This window comes from Nematostella vectensis, chromosome 15 (genome assembly GCF_932526225.1).
Source record: "Nematostella vectensis chromosome 15, jaNemVect1.1, whole genome shotgun sequence".
NCBI lineage: Eukaryota > Metazoa > Cnidaria > Anthozoa > Actiniaria > Edwardsiidae > Nematostella > Nematostella vectensis.
The window spans coordinates 4,012,055-4,025,925 of NC_064048.1; the positions used below are offsets into that span (position 1 = coordinate 4,012,055).

Here is a 13,871-nt window from a genome sequence, read left to right on the forward strand (position 1 = left end):
GACAGGCTTATGGGTCGCAGTGGTGTCCTTATTAACGAGGTTCACCTGCTCCAGGACTGCCTTATAGGTCTTAGCGATGCCCATACCAACGAGGTTCCATTGTGCAAACATTTCGCACCGCGCCTATCCACACAACTCGCGCTTTGCCGTAATGCCGTGCATCTTGCATTGCGCAGCGCCGTATTGGCCCACACCGTCTCCGCCCACGCACCCTTAAGAGCTTTGTTTTTGCCAACGCGCTGGCGTGAAGGGCTCTTCTGCTTGCATCAATTGACGTCTTTGGCTCATGTTATTGAGTATCTCATTGATAATACGCGGCTTGCTCATATTGCCTCGCACTTGGCCTTTATCGCGCGAGATTTCGTGAAAAAAAAAAAACACTCGTTGCTGATGCTTTTAGGCCTTTTTTTAAGTATCTCGTTGGTTAATCGCGACTAGCAGTCTTGCAATGTCCTTTGAATATCCTACGAGAATCCTGACAGATATCGCGTTTAGCACCGTTTACGGCGTTAGCTTTAAGAATAGAAGCATCCCATTTCGCAAAAGTCTCGCACATTCGTGTATTCATTGCGTCCGTGTGCGTGGATCGTGTTTGCGCGCGTGTGTTTTCGCGAGGTAAGCAACAGAAGCAGCTGTCATCGGCCCAGCAGGATCACCCGAACTCTTCACCCTTAAGTATTTGCCGGCTAACGCTCCCTTGCGTCGCACTACCCGCGTTATAGCAGCCGAAATATGTCCTATTCGAGAAACTACAGCAGTACTAGCCGCGCTGGTGCTCGGAGTCGCAGTCCGAGACAGGTAAATATTTCATGACACTCACCGCGGCTCGGGAAAATATTGCGCGATATATCACTCGGGAAATTATATTTCTTATTTATTATACCGCCGGAAGATCTGTTGTCTAACCCGAGCGGTGAACCTACAGCGTTGCAGAACAAAGCCCATATGTGTAATGGATTGTTTTTGTGAATTGATAGACCAAGGAAACTTCTGCAAATCTGCATTTCTTTATGCAATGAGAATGCATTTCGTCTTTGAGTAGAACAGAACACAACATTTACGGTGAGCGGGATATAGATCACGTCTGCCGTGATGACGAGCTTGCCATCGCACGATGGTCATTCTACAAACAATCCGTCGGTGTCAAAAAGATTTTTAGATAAACCAATTTGCAAATATCCCTAGCCGTCGGTACTCGCTGCATCAGGGGTTCTTTTGTTGTTGTGTTTCTATTATATTCTGGATACTGCAATGTAAAAGCATTCTTTTACTCCTGCAGTTTGCTAAGGGATCCGACTATTTAAAACTGGTCGCTATTGAGTACCTTTTAGAGTCCATCTGTTTGTGTATTCGCATGATAAGTAATCTGTACTTGCTTCCATGCGATTCTCCGCACTCAACGCCCTCCAACAAGCATTGTAGACGCAATATTTGGAAGATGATGAATATAAAATAACTCCCTGTTTTTAAAAGCCAAGGAATTTCCGTTCGTCGTAAACGCCATGGCCAGTGAGCCCTAAACTAACATGTATTCGCCGATTTGTCTGGCGATTGAGTTGGCTACAGACAGTGATTACTTTGGCTTGCTTTACATGTCTTTTTAGCGTACATCGCAGCTTACGTTGCGCAGATCTTTTGACTTTTCTTAGTTATAATTTGTAAGCCCAGCAAACCGGCTGTTCACAGCACAACTTTCTTCTCTTAGATACACACATCTGATGTCTACTGCTACTACGTGACGTCTATTTTAAAGCGACTATCTCTTTTTGTCTACTGTACGATTTAACGCCATTTTCCTAATATCTGATAGCCAACATATATAGATAGTTTAACAGCCATGTCCGAGTTTATACTGTTTAGTAAAGCGGCCTCTCCCCGGTGCCTTGCACACTGGTGTAGCGAACATTGCTCGGTATATGATGCAGAGTATCCCGCGTTATTGACGCCCTCGGGTGCTGCGAGTATCGAATGTTTTCATTTGCGTGAGGTGGAGGTTCATCTGTGCGCGCAGTAGCCTGTGCGTGCATCGTATTATTGATCCTTGATCATATTCCCTTCACTCGCAGGGGTGTGGGATTCTTGGCGCTGCAGGGGAAGTAATTAAACTACTCTCTGCTTTGCTATTGCGGTGGAACCCTGTTAATCCCAAGCCTGGAGCGCTACGAAAAACAGTTGGAGTTAGCGGGGAGTTTAGTTATTCAAGTAGAGATGTTCGAAAATTGTCTTCAGGGATCCTAAATCGATTCAAATCATCTAACATTTCGAGTTGTTGGAGCTCGAGTTATCAGGATCATACAAGAAGGCAGTGCTCTAGACCAGCGCGACGCGCGTCATTGTTCATGCAGCAGTAGGGGCTTATAGATGCTGCTTATTGACGCCTTGTAATAATCAGCCTACTAGTTTATAACAGATTTATCACCAAAGATAAGTGACTTAGTCAAGTGCGCTCAACCGTGCCCATCCCATTCGCCAACTCGCCCGCACATCTGTGCCTAAGAACAACCCCAGCTGCCTCGCTATTAGCTGTAGAATCTCGCACTCCGTGGTGTATACCCCATGGAGGTTTCCCCATAGCTCTGTTTGGCAGTTGGAGTCTCACTAGCTCAAGGTGGCTTATTTCTCACGCGTGTGAAGTGGCCGTCACTTTCTAATTGCCTTCACTAATCACTAAAGTACATAATCAAAACTAATACCCTCAAGATGCCTAAACAAGAGCGCATCTGCTTCGCCGCGCTGCGAAGCCAATAGACCAGTATACCTTAACATTAAACCAAGAGATTTAGATACCACGGGTGTATATCTGCGGAGTGCGTGATTCCGTGCCCCCTTACATCACCTGGCGTTCTTAATCTGTCTAATGAAACAAGACCGCACCAATAGGGTAACTACATAGCTCATCTTTTAGTGCTCATTTACGCCGGAATTCCATGCGCTTAATGCACCGTGAAAAACAATAGCAATAATCCATGAACTCCCAAAAGCCCACTACCAAATTATTAAACAACCGCAAGTTTTACAGAAGAATAGCTGCAGTGATCTCGAGCCATTCTAAAATAAATCTCTTCAATTCAGACGCATAAACGCGTTCAGTCAATATGTATGTTTGTAAAGTCGAAAGGGCAAAAGTCTATTCCCTTTTCACGGTCTGCTGCACGCGTTTAATAGACCCTGAAATAACTCGTTTATACTTAAAGTCCCTAATTGATTAATCTTCTCTTCTCGCATGGTATTCAATCTTTCTCATCCGTGAAGCTTTCCACAAATGCTAGTTGAAAGCCCAGGCTTTGGTGCAGTTTTTACTTGGTTCATCCCTCAAGGCTTTGCGCAGTGTTTTCGTGGATTGTTTGGATTCCCGTACGAAGCGTGGGCGTTACAGACGCTATTGCTAGAGTAATTACTCAATACCCAAACAAATCGACGCAGCTAATTAGCGATCTTTGATGGTCGGGCCTTCTAATGTTTGTCAACATGACATTTAAAATTTAGCTGTAAATGCATCGAGAATTCTTTTATGATATACACTTCCAAAAGAGTCGGGTTTTTTTTAGAAATCTATAATTACGGAAAATTTATTTTGCTTGACGTTTATCCCTTTCCATTTTGTGTTGAAACTTTTTTTTGAAGGCTAAAATAAAAATCGGAGGATTTTTTTTTGCGCATCGGGAGCATTGTTTGTCATTAAAATATACCATGCATTAAATTATTTTAAATATGAATTTTTTTGTCTTATGATTGGGCTTATTCCACAGCCTTTTTGAATAGATTTCAAAAGGCAAGAAGGGATGATGCGGGATCCTTGGCAATATGAAGTTGCCGATCTAGGACTTCCAGTAAGGGGTTGGGAGGATTTTATGAGAAGGGAAACAGATTTGTTGTTCTTGCTACATTTACATTACCATTCTTTGGTAATTTGTTAACTTCCCCCTTATTCGTTTTAATTTGATTAATGTTAAACATCTTTTAAAGATAGAAAGCATGAAAATAATTATTTTAAACCCAACGTACATAACAAAACAGAATGTATACAGAAAGCGTGCAGTTTTTATTAAAGAAATGGATTTTAGAAGGGTACTTTTCAAGCTTGAATGAAAATGACTAAGGCTAATAATGTTGCATAACCTCTCCCCACCAGGAACCTACTTCTCACGCTGGAACCACTGACCGCACCTCTAGAACACGGCTAGGAGCCACCTCAGCAGACCGAGACAAAAAGGAGCCAGAGGCGGATACATTCACCACACGGCGCAGTCGTCTTCAGGACCAAAACAAAGAGAATGAGGAGGGAGAGGTCTCATCATGGCGAAGAAAACGGCTAGAACGAGAGAGGGAACGGGAAAAAGAAAAGGAGAAGGCTGAGGTGCCATCTTACAGGCGCAATCGCTTCCAGGACGCAGAAAAGGAGCGCGAACAGCGGAAGGTGAGAGAGTCTGAACGTTTAGAAAAAGAAAAACAGGAGAGAGAGACTAAAGAGCGAGAATTACTAACCTTGAGAGCTAAGCAGGAGAGAGAAACTAATGAGCGAGAGGAGAGACGGCAGAAGTTGAAGGAGAACCTGGATACGCAAGAGAAGGATTCAGATGACTCTATTGGATCTATGACTGCACAGAGCAGGGTTCGACGGCAGCGAAGGTTGCGGGAAAACCGCCGCAGCACTGGGGTTGCTTACATGCCCACTGATGAGGTAAACCTCCTCCCCTATAACTTCAGGTGGAACACCTTTCCACCGTTGCACACCTCTCTACTGTCAAGAGCACCCTTGTCTCCTGGCTGGAACACCCTTCCTTCTGGTGGGAGCCCTGTTCCTCCTGGCTGGAGACCACACCCACTCAGCAATGATAAGGCTGCTTCCTCTTCAGAGTCATTTTGGGCCCGAATGAGTTGGACTTTGACAAAGTTAACTCTAACTGAACAACTGAATAACAGACAGACAAGTCAGTGCGTAAGAGAGAGGGAGTGACTAACCACTTGACTAAAAGTTGTCATGCATACCATTTTTTTTTTTTTTTTTTGCATCCACATCCACTCGTGACGAGCATGCTTGGATTTTTTATTTGTATCAATATAACATTATAAAGATTGCTTGCAAAGTATCACAAAGCATTTCTTGTTCTTGTTTTGCTTCAATGTGCAATTCACTTTAAGAACTATAAAGACTTTCAAATTACGTTTAATCAAAGTTGCATCACAAAAAATAAAAAGTGTCATATACATCATATTTTATTTGTATCCTCTTGTGGTGATGATACTTCACTTATCAGTTGTTGTCCTGATTCTTAGCTTATAGAAATAAATACAAAAAAATTCTCAAATCATTTTAAAGCCCATGCATTCTTTTATACTTCAATTAAACATTCTCAGTCAGTTTGTTATCAGACTTTCACATGTCATTTAAAATGCACCTTTCTCCAGGTAATAAACGTCATTGTCTTCACCCAAGCAACATTATCTGAATTTAAAACTTCATTCAACCAGCATGATATGAATTGGCAACCAACATTCTATAGACTTGAAACTTCACACTACCAACATTCTATGAACTAACACAGTCTCACAACCCAACACAATTGACGATTTCACACCTTTGTTATTGTTTAAATTGACAACTTCATATGCCCAACAGACAATAAATTGACGAGTTCACACAATGTCCATAGACACTTTCACGTAACCGTCGTCCAATGTGTTGACAACTTTATGTAACCAATTTATTCTCAATTCACGACTTCTTACCCAACTTCTAACTGCAAAAGGCTGCAACTAATTCATTGTTGATTGGTCCTTTCCCAACTCGCTTAGCCGTATTCCTCACAAGCATTTTCACACCTCTTCCATTACTTGGGGTGCCACACCCCAATTTTGCAATCCCCCTACATGTGATGACACAATCCCTCCATCCCCACTACACCTTACTCAGCATGCCACACCCTAAAGCCTATCCTCTAACATCGAGTTTACACCCCCTGCTCTGACAAATAGTATTGCATCCTTTTTCACCATTGAACACCTTGTATTTAAGGCCCTTTGTGCTGTGCTATATAGTTGGTGATTGGTTTAGTCTCCTGTTTTTGTCTTATTTTGATTCGGCATTCGACCAGTGAACAATCATGTCCAAAAAATATTGCTAATACTTTGCACTCAAAAACATCTTCAAATTGTCCATTACCCGACGTGCTTAGTGATATTTACATGATGGCCTTTTATGTTAACTCTACTCTCCCAGGCTGAGGATGATTCCACTGCAGAAGCGAGGGCAGCTAAGAGGAATACTAAAGTTAATGAGGAGCGACCATCATACAGAAGGAGCAGACTGCCGGAGAGGGGGGATACAGAGTCATCGGTATGTTCCTTGATGCACTTTCAGTGCCCAACCCATGCCAGAAATGCCTCGTTACACAAGATAATCACTGTGTTCACACAACCATGCGATCAGTTCACTGCACCATTTCTTCAGAAGCACCTAAATTAAAGCTTTATTCAAACAGCACTAAGACCCACCAGCCTAGCTGTCCCATTTGCACTCCATTGACCACATCACAACAGAAATGTTGGTGAACTGCTTCAAAGAAACTCTAAATTTGATGTTCAAACAACCCAGTTTCTCGCCAGCTTTTTTGCAACAATGGTGCTGTATGTACCGGGCTAAACAATACTGGCAACTCTCACTAGCACATAGCACATCATTTTTCCATAAAGTCATGGCATTGGCAACTCAAGGCTACACTAGTCATGCATTGCTAGCACATCATTTGACAACGCTCTACCTCCGGACCACTCCTCTATCCCAAAACACTTTTGAGACACAACAACAGCACAGATGTAACTATTAATCCCCCCCCCCCCCTTATACCGATTACCAACACTTATAATCAACAGTGCCAAAGCACACACCAAACCGTCACCAGACCGATTTATAGACTCTTTCCTTTCCTTTTGCCCTCAACGGTAGAGTCAGTAGACTAGGTTTCCCGGGTGTCAGGCTTGGTAAAACCCATCGCATTCTGGTAACCCCTATAGTGGCACTCTGTTTTACTGTGTCACGCATCTGTGTGACACCCCCTCCTCACTTAGTCAACTCATTGCGTGACCCATGTACTCATTATCATTTTCGTACCCAGGCCTCAGACCGAAGTAAAGGCTCAAGGTAAATCTCATTTGTCACGTGGTCTGTTCGTATGCATATCGTGCTTCTCACATGATTTATACGTGTACACGTGCTTGTCATGTGGTTTATTCGTGTGCATATCGTGCTTCTCACGTGATTTATACGTGTACACGTGCTTGTCACGTGGTCTATTCGTGTGCATATCGTGCTTCTCACGTGATTTGTACGTTTACACGTGCTTGTCACGTGATCTATTCATATGCATATTGTGCTTCTCATGTTATTTGTTCTTGTGCCTGTCGTGATTCTCACGTGATTTATACGTGAACACGTGCTTGTCACGTAATCCATGCGTGTGCATAAAATGCTTCTATATGATTTATGCATGTGCATATCGCGCCGACACGTGATCTAATCGGGTGCGAATCGCGCTTGTCACTCGGTGTATTCCTGTGCGCCTCTTTTTCCCCTAATTATCGATCTACCTAATTATCGATCTGCCTGTCGTGATTTATACGTGAACACGTGCTTGTCACGTAATCCATGCGTGTGCATAAAATGCTTCTGTATAATTTATGCATGGGCATATCGCGCCGACACGTGATCTAATCGGGTGCGAATCGCGCTTGTCACTCGATGTATTCCTGTGCGCCTCTTTTTCCCCTAATTATCGATCTACCTGTGCGAATATCTTGCCAGTGTTATCGCTAAAAATTGAGAGCAAATTCATGCCAAATGCAATTGTGTATTTATGGGCTCTCTTATTACCATTTATTTTACCTTGAACGTGTGTTGTGTTTTTTATTGTGCAGAGGTACCGATACTACAGCCCGCGATACTCGACAGGCCCCCGCCACAGTTACAGCCCAGGTACATGGTAGCTACATACAGATTACTTAATGGAAAAGGCACGAGTTAAGGTGGATCAGTTAACGATTGAACGAGTGCATAAGCGAGGCCACAGAGTAAATTTTTATGCTATCGCAAGAACGAATCCTCTCATAGTTCTTTCCTGATTTTAAAGCAGTCGAATATATTTTAAACGATATTTTCATTGTGTTTTTGTTTTGTTTTCTGGATTTATATATTTTTTTAGATTTGTAGTTTCTTCTTTACCTTTTGAAAAGGTGTGCAACGAAAAACATTGTAGATCAGACATTTAATGAGAAAGTGTTCTCTGTTGTTCGACTGTTGAGGCATTGCATCATTTTGGGGCGTCTATATATTTTTTTATTTGTCTCGTAGCGTCCTCTTTCGATTTAACAAAACTATGATGACTCAATTTTGTTGATGACAATTTTGTTGTTGTTTTCAACAGACGAATATCCAAGTTACAGAGACAGATCCCATCAAACTGCGAGAGAAACTGCAAGAAGCTCTTATAGAAGTCCAACAGTACAAAGTCAAACTCGAACAAGCTATGCAGGTAACTCCCAACCTCTGATTACAGTCGTCGATTAGGTTCGTTGATTGGACTAGCTAAACAGTGCATTTTAAATATTTAAATATCTCATCATCATATCAAGAAAATTTAGCCAAAAATTGTCGTTTGTGCCAAACGCGGTCACTCCCATATAAGAAAATGTATTCCTTATTTGGAAAAACTGCATGTTTCTTGTCATTTTAACGGTTACCGTACCGCAGGTGCTTCGTAAACATTATGACTTGTAATCAGAAGAAAAAAAACAGTGACTGTGTCCATCTTTGGTCAATGGAGAAAGTATCTGAAAAGTCCTCGGTACCAGTCCCTCAAAACGACAACGTTTTCTTCATATGTTGGGGGGGGGGGGGGGGGGGGAAATGAGATTTTTTTTCCGCTTTATCTGGTACTTTAAAAATAGCATTTAGTTTATGGGAAGATGGTTTGAATTTCACCCTAATGCAGCACGAGCACTTTGAGTCGGAGTTTCATTATCCTGAAGAGATTAAAGTGGAAAATTTTTACAAAAAGAAAAACAATAAGGCGACGAGCCGGCGAGCGCCACCGATAGCCAAGAAACAATTATGTTATTTATATCGGATAAACAAAGGCAAATGAATAAATAAAAAGGGTGTAAAGACCCAGAAAATTGTCTTTAAGATAAAAGTACTACCTGTTATTTGTAAATTCAATATTTCCATCAAATCATAAATCAGCACAAAAAAGTGATTGCCCTTTTCATTTTACTTCAGAAGTTTGTTCTCTACATACCGTGGAGTTTTCGAACTAAACAGTCCATTCTTGCCGTGGACACTGACATCTGAGCTTTCTTTGTTATTGTTTGGATCAACTTCACCTATGATAAAACCTGTAGCTTCCAAAAGTTGCAAATAGAGAGAAAATAGCCCGAAAAGTCGTCCAATTATTTGTTGAATCTATTCACTCATTTACATTTTTTGATTTGGCAGCGCGCGAGTGTTTCTTGTTTTCCCGCCATTTTGAAATCGATCCATAAACTAATCGATATTCGCGCGAAAGCGAAAGTTGATTTGTTTTCTCGTCATTTTTATTTTAAAAAGCCATATAATAAACAACTAACTAACCTCGACCGTTCGGTCATACCGGGAAATATCAAACCTCGGTTTGGCGTATCAACCTAAAAAAGCCTCGTTCCATACGCCAAAGCCTCAGTTTGATATTTCCCGGCATGACCTCACTCTCGGTTGGTAAGTAGTTAAGCTTACACTCAATGATTTTCGTTACAGGACAAAGAAAAACTCGAACGTAAGCTGTCGAGCTTTAGCGAGGACATGAAGGTAACGCTCGTTATTCGATAAAAAAAATGATACATACTCATCACAGAGAATTTCATTTGAACAACCCCCCCCCCCCCCCCCCTCCGCCACCCACCCACCCTCTCTACACCCGAAACGCCATGTTGTTTTGTACTGGTCAAAGTTTCTTAATCCTCGTCCAACAAAGATGGAAGTTGACGAGAGTGATGGAGACCCCAAACTCTCATGACCGTTTGTCCATGATACGAGTAGAGTTGATACGACTTGTTGCCATATGAGAGTTGATAAGAGTATTTCATTCAGCATATATGTTAGATGGAGCGTGACTGTAACGCAGTCATCTCATTCACAGCAAATCAACGACCTAAAGGCAGAGAACCAGCGCCTGAAGGACGAGAACGGTGCCCTTATCCGGGTCATAAGCAAGCTCTCCAAGCCGCCCTCGTGACCTGCACGCGATCTACCGCACCCTACTCCCCTTGGGCTATTTATTAATCCGTGATACGAACCCCCCTTCCTTGAAAGGGCTCGCACCTTCAGGGGAGGGGTGGGGAAGCAAAGAAGTCATGCCTTTCCCATGTTAAGCGACAGAGCAAAAAAATGGCAAGTTATCCCAAAATAAGGTCTGGCTAACTTCGGTAAGCTTGAAATTTTGCCTTACCTTATATTATGTAAACCAACATATCAAAAAGTGTGTGTTTTTTTTTTTTTTCTAATGGATTTATCTTCGAGATATGAGGCTTGAGAAGAGCAATTTTCAAATGTTCAAAGTACAAATTTTCCTCGTTTTTAGGGAGAAGTCAGGCTTTGATCAGAAATTAAGCCAACTTTGCTCGCTAATATCTAAATTTCATATCTTCTAAATTTCTTTAAAATTTGGAATTAAGCTTTTGGTCAGAGGAACTCCTTGTATGCGGAATCTTGAGCTTATATATTGAGAATTGGAAAATTTCATGCCATTTTTTTTGCTCTGTCATGTTACGCTGACAAGTAGTATGCCGCTGTGTGGAGGGGTAGGGGGCTAATTTGTCCACACCGTTTTTTCGGGTATTTGCAGTACAGGAATGGGGTGGGGATGATTTTGTACCAGGCACTGTAGATATGTCTGTTTATATACAATGAAGAACCGAATAATGAACAGAAAGTCAAACCAAAACTTAATAAGATTTTACAATTTGGAGGTAAAGTGTCGGGTCGTGCTCGTAGTTTTATATATATTATATATATTATTATATCGATGTTTAGTGCTTATTATCTATAATTGTCTATTTCCTAGCTTATTTCACTATAGGATCCAGAACACTTTTCTATTTCGTTAGTAGCGTCGTCCCCGTGGTCACCCCTTGGCCGTCAAGGGCCTGGACAGAGACACGTGGCTTTCACGTGATCTGCAGTGTAGGCGCCGTGCCGAAGGGTAGCTATGGTAACGACATGTTAGTCTAGGTTAGTTATTAGAGCCCATCATTGAGAAGCCAGCCATTGATAGCGACAGCAGAGAGTTTAGTTTTGTATGATTAACCGCTGCGAGCTGTGCTTTTTTCGAACAACAAAAAAATATGACGAGTAAAGTAATACGTAGCCCTATTTTTATGGGCATTTTTCCAAACGAATTATCGTTCTCCAAAATAACTGTTTCTGTTTATACCACGCCTAAGATCGTTTAAAAACAGCATCTTTATTGTATAGACTGTATTTTTGTATCTCATCGTCATCGTCATTTGTTATAGGTCTTTAGCTCAAAATTAATTGCCCGTTGAGGTTTTCGCAATTTATTTCCTCTGATCAACAAATTGTTACAATATTATTATTCTCTCTTTTTCTGTTGACTAGCCATATATTCAAAGTAGTTGCGGTAATTTTGGAGAATTGAAATTTCCAAAGAATAAAAGAGAAACTGATTCAGAAATTTATGTAGCCAATAAACATGGTCGTTACATCATCGCCTATGGGCTGGCCATCCCGATGCTTGTAGAGTATGTCTGATTGACATCTAATAAAGCAGTTCTGGGAACGTGGTTTACTTCTCGTTGCTGTACAGTACCCCATCCCCCCTTGCCTCAATCCCATCCATCGTTAGTAGTATAGTAGGTGCTTTGAACCAAGTGGAATGTGCAATTTGCAAATTGAACACAGCAATGGGATGTGGTTTATTGCGCAACGGCATCGGTGACGTCACGTGGTGGCATCGGGGTAATCCCCGATGTCTCATTTTGGACGCCATCAGATATAAAGAATATAAGATAGCTCCCCCTAAAATTGTCTTATGTTCGTCGAGCAAATAGATACAAATAGATACGCGTACACAGGTGGCAAACAGATACGCGCACCCCCCCCCCCCCCCCCTGGCGGCCAAAAAGTGGGTCATTCCTTATTAGGGAATCTTCAAATCCTGTGATTTTTCCATATTACACCTATGGCTACGCCATAGGACAATCCCCGGTACGCGCCTGTTTATAATGCACAAATGATGTTCCGTCTTGCTTGCAATCAGCTCACGGAGAACTGCAATGTTTTTTTGTCATTCGATCCCTTTCTTTTTATCTTATTTATTAGGACTTTATTGAAACGACTATTGTTGTTTTCGATAGTATTCCTGATTTTTTAAAACATTCGTGGTGTGAGTGCCACCGTAATTGTTTGGAAACATTTATACCCGTGGTGTCACTAGTGACTGGCAGCGCGCGTGATTGTGTGACACTACTCGTGACTATGTGACAGTACTCCTGGTTGCGTGACAATACCCGTGATTGTGTGTCAGTACTCGTGATCGTGTGACAATTCTCGTGATTGTGTAACAAAACTCGTGATTGTGTGACAGCACTCGTGATTGTGTGACAGCACTCGTGGTTGTGTGACAGTACTCGTGATTGTGTCACAGCACTCGTGCTTGTGTGACAGCACTCGTGATTGTGTGACAGCGCTTGTTATTGAGTGACAGCACTCGTGATTATGTGACAGCACCCGTGGGTGGCCAAACGGTCACAAAATTTGTGTCGCGCAACAATGTTTCCGTGGTGGCCAAACTGGGAAATATTGAGGAAACATGCGCGCGGACAACATGTCTCCGGCAACATGTGTCCTCGTTTGGCCAGGGCCATAGACCCTAGGCTGGGACACACTTAAAGACAGGAGACTACGCAACCAGACCATACGTGCTACTCTACAAGTCCGCCAATAATATTATCCATTGCCACACACCAGACGATTTGACACCCAACAAAAATACTCGAAGCTCTAGAAAACACTCCTGGACTTACCAGCAGTTGCAGGCCAATGTACTGGCCTTTAGGTATTCGTTCTTTCCAGGAACAATACGTACCTTTAACCTTCCTGGTAAGTGAACGCTGCTGGCTTGCCCTTATTTTAATTGACAGTAGTACCTGCAATAAGTCAAGGTGCCCAGTAACCTTCGAGGGCTATAGATCGGCCCTGAGTGTCCATCCTGTTATTAGAGCAATCTACTTTGGGAGTACCTATTTTAAGTTCTAAGACATAAATACTCATTTTATTGTGGGGAGCTGTCTTAGCCACTAGTTTAAAGTCTTCTGTGGCCTGCTTGCAGGCTTTCACTCGGTGATTGAAAAAGAGAAGGGAAAGTTGCTTTGCCACTCCTCTCGTTCTCGGGTCTCGCGCGACCAGATAGCGGCTGCCTGACACATAAAGCAAGAAAGACATCGAGTAAATAACGCCTGCAACAGGCTAAGACATTTGCTTGATCCACTTCTTGTTCCAATGTTACAATTACCGCATTATTTGATGTTTATCAGACAATGTTATGACCCCATCTCGAGCTCGAGAACACACAAACTGCACACATTCGCAAGCTATGCTTGGAGCGCAAATCGCCCTCAAAGACTCCCATATATGGCGATAACATTCCGCATATTTCAACACTAACTTCCGGTCGGCCATGACGTCAAACAATCACGTGACCCGGGTTATTCGCCAATCTGGCGAGGCCATCTGCGTTCGGTCGCTAAGAGTTGGCGCTATTTCAAGGTAATGCTATCGCAGAAATAGAACTTTTGGCTATATTTAGGAAGTCGGTATTTGA

General features: G+C 42.3%; 1 protein-coding gene and 1 long non-coding RNA gene across 5 annotated transcripts in view; one reads left to right on the forward strand and one right to left on the reverse strand.

Annotated features, from left to right (window-relative positions):
- Positions 1-11,828, forward strand: part of LOC5515674 (protein phosphatase 1 regulatory subunit 12A) — a 29,508-nt gene extending 17,680 nt beyond the window's left edge. For 2 of the 4 annotated variants that reach the window (XM_032385330.2, XM_032385331.2), the window contains 7 exons: positions 4,133-4,681; positions 6,221-6,337; positions 7,116-7,141; positions 7,915-7,972; positions 8,421-8,528; positions 9,788-9,838; positions 10,170-11,828. In XM_032385330.2, the coding sequence (XP_032241221.2) occupies positions 4,133-4,681; positions 6,221-6,337; positions 7,116-7,141; positions 7,915-7,972; positions 8,421-8,528; positions 9,788-9,838; positions 10,170-10,265 (1,005 nt within the window). In that variant the 3' untranslated portion in view covers positions 10,266-11,828. Of the gene's footprint in view, positions 1-4,132; positions 4,682-6,220; positions 6,338-7,115; positions 7,142-7,914; positions 7,973-8,420; positions 8,529-9,787; positions 9,839-10,169 lie in introns of those variants that run through there. The other 2 variants (XM_032385334.2, XM_048722695.1) reach the window with 2 other exon arrangements.
- On the reverse strand, positions 862-3,410 carry LOC125560662. The gene is made up of 2 exons (XR_007306737.1): positions 2,485-3,410; positions 862-2,446 (listed from the first exon to the last, which is right to left on the reverse strand). It is a non-coding gene; the product is annotated as an uncharacterized LOC125560662 (long non-coding RNA).
- Positions 11,829-13,871: the final 2,043 nt, after the last annotated feature.